This window comes from Anguilla anguilla, chromosome 1 (genome assembly GCF_013347855.1).
Source record: "Anguilla anguilla isolate fAngAng1 chromosome 1, fAngAng1.pri, whole genome shotgun sequence".
Lineage (NCBI taxonomy): Eukaryota > Metazoa > Chordata > Actinopteri > Anguilliformes > Anguillidae > Anguilla > Anguilla anguilla.
Window position 1 is genome coordinate 47234657 of NC_049201.1, and position 9734 is coordinate 47244390.

General features: G+C 39.7%; 1 protein-coding gene across 1 annotated transcript; it reads left to right on the forward strand.

Annotated features, from left to right (window-relative positions):
• The first annotated feature begins 3637 nt into the window (after nucleotides 1-3637).
• gbp (glycogen synthase kinase binding protein) lies at nucleotides 3638-5196 on the forward strand. Its single transcript, XM_035424425.1, has one exon. The coding sequence runs from the start codon at nucleotides 3754-3756 to the stop codon at nucleotides 4240-4242; it is 489 nt and encodes a 162-aa protein (XP_035280316.1). The 5' UTR covers nucleotides 3638-3753; the 3' UTR covers nucleotides 4243-5196.
• The last annotated feature ends 4538 nt before the right edge of the window (nucleotides 5197-9734 follow it).

Below are 9734 nucleotides of genomic sequence, written 5' to 3' on the forward strand. Positions count from 1 at the left end.
TTAAGCATTTTAAGTTTGCTTTAGATCAGCTGAGATGTGATCCTCTATTTACAGTTTTTTTTTATTGCTAAGACACATTTAATGAAACAATTCCCCTTTTTCTCAGAACTATTAACACAATCCCAAAACTACACATCAATCAGCACAAACCTCAAACATCCATGCCAAACTCAGATTATCTTCTCAAAAACATATACTCTTCCATCAAAATTAAACTTTGCCTTCAAATGGCACACACAAGCCATCGAAAACACAGACAATGTAGATTACCCATAACACACCAGTGAGATAAATTCAAAGCACTACTGCAAAAACCTTTTATAGCAGTACTTCAGGTGTTATTTTCTCCTGGTTATTCTACTTATTTTATGGTTTTCAGATTTTGATCTTTGCAATGTTACACTACTAACAAATGAGGGAGTGTGCAAATTTCCTAATATTTTACTGTATTTGTAGTTCTGAAAAGTGATGCTGAGTGAAAAGTACTGTACAGTAACCACAACACAGTTGAAGGAACAAAAAAATGTAGTATTTTCAAAGGAGAGTAGCATTCATAAAAGGAACTCAGTATATGCAGCACTATAAACAAAAACAGCAATACAATCTAAAGAGCATATAGTCTGTAAATACACTTCAACCTTACATAGACAGCATATCCTCTCACAGTAGTACAGCAGATACAATATGTAACATTACAGTAAATTATAGTACCTGTTTTCTTGTCTGAAAGTATGGACAATGGATGCCACTGTGAAACGATTCAAGTTTGGCTGAACTCTCTGTCCAGCTTCCCTCATCATCATACCATGCACCAGCACATGGTCAATCAAGGTGGCACGTATTTCGTCTGGGACAAATTGTCTCCTGCCTCTTCGTCTCCTTTGTCTTCCTGATCTTTGGACAGCTTGTCCATTTTGAGGATCCATTGTTCAAAAGCACATAGACGCAAACTGTGGCCCTATTTATTGATCCAGAGATTGTGACCAGTGTGTAAACAATTTTGCTGCCAAGTGTTTGCACCTAGAGAAAGGTGTGTTACCTGAGTTTAGGTTGTGATGACTTGAGTTAACTGTTTTGACTACTAGTGTTTGTTGCATGAGCACAGTGTGTAACCAGTGATTCATGACAGCATTTGTTTGTAGAAATTTGCAGAAAAAGTTTAACAATTTGCAGCATGTGTTAAAACAAGTGAAAAGTGTTTATAGTTTTGAGAGATGTGTTGGTCCTCTGAGAACTGAAGTAATAATTTGGGAGTTTTTGCTAAAAGAACCAGTTTTAGTGTGTTAGATATCGAGAAAAACTGTAACAACATACACTTTATTCATTCACAAAATCTGTATCTTATGTAGTGTTATCACATGGGTATAGAGGCAGGGCTGCAACTAATTGGAATAATCATGCTTAAAAATGTTTTACATTATGTTGTACTAGCAGAGAAGATGAGTACACAAAACCCATTTCAATCATGCAGAGTTGATGACACATGCACATTTTACAAAACTCAAAAGTGCCTTTTCTGACCACAAGTGCTCTAGTTATGAAAAACATTCTGAGTACAACTTCAGCTTTTACACAAACCAAACCACACTTCCTGTTATCCTGGAAATGCCATCAGAAGATCAGACAAATGTACCCCCCACCCCCCTGCCAAACCACAGAAGAAGAACTGGCACACTAAACCAACCCTCAATGAGCTGTAGTGAGTGAGATTCATTTATATAGTATAACTGCATGTTTGAAGAGAAGCACTATCCTGCAACAGTAATTACAAAACAACTCAAATACTTGATGATGGCAATGAGTGAACTCATTAACCAGTGAACTACTCTATCATTTGGGCAGTAGCTGGAATAAATGTCCATATTTGGTCTTCTGTTCAATTTACCAGATGAGCTGCAAACAAACAGGAAAGCAACACCAAAGCTCAGTGTTATGTATGTTATGTCACTGTAATATTGCCAAATTATGTTGACCGAGCTATAAATTTTGCTAAGGTATGTTGAACATTGAATGTGTGAAACAACGAAAAATGGTTTAATTATTCCATTTTAGTTTCATGACTAATGTCTACGTGCTACACCAGTTTCTTGGATTTCACCATGCAAATTAGCAGTATAATTCTTAAGACATCGCATAGTAGAACCCTCCTTAGCCCACTCAAATCTAATTATTTCTCTTTTTTTCACAGATAAACATCACTCTCCCCTTTGCACTGACCTCCACCTTTGGAAAAGGGCACAGTTGCTGGTAAGAGTATTCATGTAACGTCCATTTGAGAATACTACACAACGAGTTTTTAGCTAAGACAAAAATGAATTGTTGGCCAGACACAGCTTTTATGGCAGCTTGCTAATATCATAAACATACAACCAAAATAGATTAAGTATGGTGAAAAATCGGGCTGTGGCAGGACAAAACATGGTCATTAAAATCTATCCATGCTATGCAAATACTGTAATTCATTTAGAAGCACTTTATTTTTAACCGAGCGATGCAGTATCACAAACAAGCGGCCTGTTGCCCACACATCAAGTCAACGTTGTCAGACCAGAGGGGCTATAAAAAAACAAGACGGTTCAGTTGAGCACACGTACCACGTGAGTCTGCTGGCAATCCCTTATATGGATATCAGAACCACTGACTAATCGTGCGGTGCCCTCCTTTTGACTTGAACGCACAGCACGGTTTGACAATGGAATTCATTTAAAAAATTGTATTAAAAACATAACTGGGCTGGCCGGTATTCGTTTACGAAATATTCATAATTCTTTTAAAATACTAGCTATATTCCTGTTGTTGCAAACGCCGGTAGGCTGCACTAATTTTACTCTTGAGAGTAATGGTTAAAACAATAATTTAGCGAGCTCACTTTCCCCAGTGAAATATAATTTACACACATACGTTCATAAATTTCCTTTTCACTATCTCAGCTATGTGACTCGAACTTATAATAATATCAGAAGCTATATTCGTCGGCTGCATTATGATTCTATTGTTTCATGTCGGAAAAGGAAGGTCATTAAGATGATTACCTAGCAACACTAAATTTTAAATAACGCATGAAAATGTTTATACAACCAAGAATGCATTTATACATTTTATACAAGGGCATGCATTGTGTTTAGCTGTAGCAAACACATAATTAGTATAACAATTACCTAAAGAAATATGTAGTACTATGAAAAATACATGACTGCAGCTAATTGGCAATGTTCGTATATACCTATCCACATTCGATTGATATCCATAAATACTGCCGTAGAAAATACCCTGAGATAATATTTAAAAATCTATATGTAATGTAAGTCTGTTTTTTAATAACATCCCAGCAATCAGTCTCCGCAGTTTCAAGAATTATGTAACCCTTTACAGGATGACGTTACATTCCGAATGTCTTATCTGAAAAAAGGCAGTAGGGGAGCACAACGTGAGCGCAAAAACAATATATACAACAAGAAAATATAGAGTAAATTAAATCAATTTTATGTTTTATATTTTTTAAAATAACAAATCCAGAATAAACATAAACAAAATGACAAATAATGGTACAATTATTACAGACTACCATGTCATCTTAGGTAACTTGCTCCCCTACTCATAATGGTAGAATCCGGATCATGCGTCACCCATTGTTTACAAATCAAGCCGAGGAGTCGCTTTCCGTTGAGCAGCGTGGTGAGGGTCAGAGCAGACTTAACAACCCCATTCATTTAAAAAATAATCTCCCAAAGATTATTTGAAAAATACAAAGAAATGCCCTGTCGAAAGGAGAAATACATTCTTTTAGAGCAGTCCGTCACCGTTGATTCTAAAGAGGTGGACGCTCTTGTTACTAAAATCGGCGAAGCATTGCAGCTACACAACAATGCGAGCGCTAATCAAAAGGCGATGTCATGTCTTCACAGCCACAACAGCAACGGTAGTAGCAACGCCAAACAGACTAACAACAGTTCCGCGACACTGCAAAGGCGAAATGGGTGCTGCATTCGTCTCCGGAATCGAGGACTACGTAGCCGGGCCAGCCCCTACAACATCCCGGGATCCAGTGATCAGGAATGGGACCGATTTAAATCATGGAACCGAAAGACGGCTGACGTTTCAAACGAAGAGGATGATCCCCATCAGTTGCTCCAGGAATTGATTTTGTCTGGGAATCTCATTAAAGAGGCAGTCAGGCGATTGCAGTTCACTGCGTCGGAACGTGCAGATCATTCAAACTCGGCCGGCAGTATGCAATACTAATGGGATGAGATTGTATTTTATGAAATGCCATCTTTAATTAAATGGACTGATGGACAAGGACATGGGAGTGGACGAAGAAACTTAAGTTACCTGACCGGAGATTAAAAAAAAAAAGTCCTAGCAGCTAGCTATTTGCATAAGACTTAAATGTTTAATGTACAGCTAGCGAATAACAATGGCATGCTAACTAGCTAGCAACCTCCTCACATGTAAATGCTAACGATACTAGCTAGCTAGTTAGCGTGTTCAAACATTTTGGTGTTTTCTACAAATTGTTTAAATTGTTTTTTTTTTGTGTGTGTTTTTTTTTTTTTTTTGTAACTGGTCTTTTAAGATAAGAAATGTCTGGCAATGTTTAAGCTTTTTTTCATTTCCGAACCTATTTGGGGTTGTGAGCACGCTTGCTAATTGACCAACCCTTTTCCCAGGTCTGTGTAGCTGGCACGCCAGCAGGCGATATTTAAGAATAACACTGTCCTTGTTTACAGTACGAGTTATCAGGGCGCCTGCTACCTGTATTTGTTTAGGTTCACCAGCTAAATTTAAACGCCCCACCCAAGGTCCTCTAAAGCCAACTATCCCTGGAGCTGCACTCAAGAAAGCGGTGATTTAACTATCTGGACACATTTGGCTAACCTCCGCTGTTGGCACGTCGACCTCCTGAGAGGGGGGGAGGGTGCTGTTTCCAAGATTGAACTTACGTTTCTCAGAACTGACTGGCCCAAAACAACGGTGGGTTGGACTACATAGTAGAGGGCAGTGGCCATAAAGCTGGAAGGTTTTTTTGGTGCTTGACCTTTCGAATTCCGACGTGGAGTTCAACGGATTTTGTTTTGTATTCTGTAAGGTAATCAACTGTACACTTCGCAACGAAGTATTTTTTTTTAAACACGTTTCCTGATTTTTCAGGGCTTCGGTGTCTTAGCTTAATAAACACGGTGTTTTGCAATCATGTTTTATATTTGTTTTTATTTCTACAATTTCACTTAAGAACTCGCATACTGCTCGTTTTCTGTGGGTTTAGTGTTAAGATAATAAAGTGATTGGCCTGGTTGACCATTTAGTGTGGATTTTGTAAACGCTGGCTAGCTGAATTAACAGTTAATAACGTTTAATTTATACAGTACCACTTTTGACATGGTAAACTATTTCATTAGGTTGTAATTGCAATATTATACGAAATGCACACTCGCTCTTTTAACTTGATCTCCATATCTTAAGTATGTTCCTAAACAGAACGTGACTTATGTTTTTGGCTATTTAGGAGAAAATGTATGCTTCAAAGCCTGCTTCTGTGAAATAGAAGACAACTTTTGCACTTAATATTACGACTGAAATGGTAAACGTAGCAAGACCTAGTAGCACACATTTCGCGTGGTCTTTGTTCTCTGGAATTCAACAAGGGCACAGACGTATTAATTCCTCAGCTGAGGAAGTGAGGCTCTCTTGAGCACGAACTGCTCACGTCATTAGTAGTCGGCTGTGCGTGGCTGTAAATAGGTATTTGCCCGAATATTTCTAAAGGCTCTTTAGATGTAATCCTAGATGTTAACGTTTCCCTCGGTCCAGATCAGTCAGCCATGTCATTAAAGGGGATGCAAGTCGACTATTGTAAACATTTGATGGGCTACAAAGGGCAAATGAAATAGCATTTCAAGAACTACGTTTAGTCTAATTTGTGTGTTTTTCTATATATTGTGTTTATTTTTAAACTGACGTTACCGCAATAAGGGATTTTTCAGGGCGGTTAAGAAGGTAACCATACCCATAGCCAGGATACTATTCTAAATAGCTGTTTCATTTTTCTAATTTTAGAATGAAAGCACCGTCATTGATTAGACTTTCTTTTTTTTTTTGGATTGAGCTTTCACCTCAGGTCGTGTTTGTTTCAAGTGGTGGTTCAGGTCATGGTAACACATTCTGGCTAGTAGCCAGCGTGCGCAGCTCCATGGCATTATGACGAGGAAATATTTTGCATTTGTGCAAGCCAAGAATCACAACAAAGGGAATGTAACAATCATAGCCTACTACAAAATATGTAAATTAGGCCCAATATAGAATGGTGTTTCTCAAAAACGGATTCTCAGTATTAACCAGTTTCAGTTTAAAATAAGACAACAGCCCCTCTAACTTTAAACCCTATAATAAGAACTGGTTGCCGGACAGATGGATAAATATGCCTATATATTGATTAATATACCCTAGAGAATGAGAGACATTTTGACTGACACATTTAAAACAGGCATCAGAAACTGATCCTTGGCCTACATTTCTGAAAAATGGACTTTATAAACATACAGCTGAGGCAAAAATTTTACATACACCTAGGCTAAATATATTCAAACTCTGTACATTTCATGTTGCCATACATTTCTTTTGGCAAGTCAATTTGGGTATCGACTTTGTTCACATCAGAGGTAATTTTAAAACAATCGATTAGAGACAGATTTATTTCAGCTTTAATTCACTATATCAGAATTCCAGTGGGTCAAAAGTTTACATACACTAAGTTGACTGTCTGGAAGATTCCAGAAATTGATGTAATGACTTTCTAGAAGCTTCTGATTGGCCAACTGTTATAATTAGCAGTTAATTGTGAGTTAATTGGCACCTGTGGCTGTATTTAAAGGCCTACCTTTAGAGCCACTGCCTTTTTGACCTTGATACCATGGGACAATCTAAGCAATTCAGCCAAGACCTCAGAAACAAAATTGTGGACCTCCACAAGTCTGGTTCCTCCTTAGGAGCAATTTCCAAACAACTGAATGTACCACAAGCATCTCTACAAACAATTGTATGCAAATATAAAAATCTTGGGACCACACAGACACTGCATTGTTCAGGAAGGAAGCACAAATTAACTCCCAGGGCTGAACAAACTTCAACTGAACCCCAAGACAACAACAAAGGTGAAGGAGTTGGAGGCATCAGGTACCAAAATATATACATCCACCATTAAGAGAATCCTACATTGCCATGGCCTGAAAGGCTGTCGCACAAGGAAGAAGCCCCTACTCCAAGACCGGCATAAAGAAGCCCGAATGAAGTTTTCAGGTGATCACCAGGACGAAAACCTAGCCTTTTGGAGGAGTATTCTCTGGTCAGATGAAATAAAAATTAATCTGTTTGGCCATAATGATCAGCGCTATGTATGGAGGAAAAAGGGTGACGCTTTTAAACTGAAGAACACCATCCCAACTGTGTAGCATGGAGGTGGCAGCATCATGTTGTTGTGGGGGTGTTTCGCTGGAAAAGGGAGTGGTGCACTTCAGAAAATAGATGGCATCATGAGGAAGGAAGATTATGTAGAAATACTGAAGCAACACCTCAAGATATCAAATAGAAAGTTAAAACTTGGTCACAACTGGGTCTTCCAGCAGGACAATGATCCTAACCATATCTCCAAAGTTGTAACAAAATGGCTTAAAGACAACAAAATTAAAGTATTGGAGTCGCCATCACAAAGCCCTGACCTGAATCCGATAAAAAATTTGTGAACTGAACTGAAAAGGCGTGCCTGAGCAAGGAGGCCAGGCCCACAAACCTGACTGAGTTACACCAGTTCTGTCAGGAGGAATGGGCAAAAATTCCAGCAAAGGATTGTGAGATGCTTGTGGAAGGCTACCCCAAGCGTTTGATTCAAGTTAAGCAATTAAAAGGCAATGCCACCAAATACTAACATAACAAAGTGTATGTAAACTTTTGACCCACTGAAAATCTGATATAGTACATAAAAGATTAAATAAATCTGTATTTTAGCTATTATTTTGAATTACCTCTTATGGAAATAAAGTAGATACCCTAATTGACTTAAATGTTGGAGTTGAGAACAATTGAGCTTGAATGTCTTTAGCCTAGGTGTATGTAAACCTTTGGCTTCAACTGTACACTGCTTCAAGATGGCTTTTTCAATAGCAGGCTTGTACACCACCTGCTGCTCCGCTCATGACCAATGCACCATCATCGGCTTGTGCGATGCACTTCAGAGGGTCCAGTCTGTTGGATTTTAACGTTTCCTCAATTTCATTATTTATTGACTGCGCCTCAAAACCCTTCAGTTTGCTGAGTTCCTTGACTATGCCCTCAGGTTTTACCTATCGCGCACACACTACAAGCTGGCCTGTGTGCCTCTTACTTGTCTTATCTGCCATGAGAGCATACATATTTGATGTCTTCATTTCTCAGATGAAATGGGACCTTTTGTGAGCAGCATGCCATTATTTCATTTTGGATGGAATGAGACTGGTAGGTGGTGTGGGAGGGAGAATTTTATTGGAGAAATGGATCAAATTGTTTGAGAAGCTTCATGCATTCTGTAAAGTTGCCTTGATTTTGAGTTGACCCCTATTCATTGTGCACATGGAATGCAATGCCTAATTTCCCTAGAAATGAAGCAACTGCTACAATGCAGCGAAGGTATTCCCTTCTCTCTGTTATTTTGCCTACACCGGCTGCTTGCAGTTGCTCAACAACATCGCCCTTGTTCTGAAACTTTTCCAGCACAGTTTTTTGGCAGTGTCGAGAGTCAATGTTCTTTGACCCGCCGCACAATGCGCCTGATGACGAGGACCCTGCATCTGCTGAGAGGTCATGCCGGGACACTAGCGTGGTCACAGATGACATATTGGGTGGTTCTTCACAACAGAAAGCTATTCTCCTTATGGCTCCAACTATGCTTGTGCTGGATCCTCCCACAGATTCCTCCAACATGAGTGTTTATTATTAGAACTGGGGAGCAGGGGTCATTCAACATTTCCAATGCCCGTAAGCTTGCAGCAGAGCTCAGTAAATATTGCACTAACCTTAGGTGCAGGACCGACCTGTCTGGTGACTTCAGGGCATTGGTGGCTATAGCAGACGCTGATAAGCAAGGCCTGCTTAGATGCACCCTGTTGAGCCTGACAATGTAGCATTGATAGTTCCACCTTTGGAGGTCGTCAGACCCTCAACAAGGTGCCCTTGATCAGAGTGTCACATTACAGATGATCTGATTTAACAAGCATATAGTGTGGCTGCTGGGGTGGGGCACCTGCGTTATGTACTCTCCCTGTTGCTTCAAGCTGCATCTTCCATTCACCAGTCCATGAATGTTGGCTAAGGCCTGATGGATAGCAATTATGTCAACTTTGGTGCTAGCCTGCCACAAGGTGTGTGGCTGGTGCAGTTACAGTTGTAAGAACCATCCAAGAATACACTGCTGAGCTACCTGTCACCCCTGGACAGGCATTTGGACCAGAGACTCAGCAGGCCCTAGAGCACAAAGTGAAGGCGTTGGAGTTAGTGGCTTCATTTACCGCATTTGGATGAGGTGCCCAGGCCCATGTATGGTATAGGCCACCTATGACCACTGCTTTTGCAACGCCATCCATCTCCAGCACTGAGGGTTCAGCAACAGACAAAGTCAGCAGCAATAGTAGCATCACAGACAGCCAGGCGAAGACTATAAAATGCATGTCTCTGTCCCTAACTCTCACTTCCCCAAAAGATCCAGG

Bases quoted from the DNA above. Each gene is read 5' to 3' on its own strand.
- gbp (XM_035424425.1), top strand. From the start codon at position 3,754: ATGCCCTGTCGAAAGGAGAAATACATTCTTTTAGAGCAGTCCGTCACC.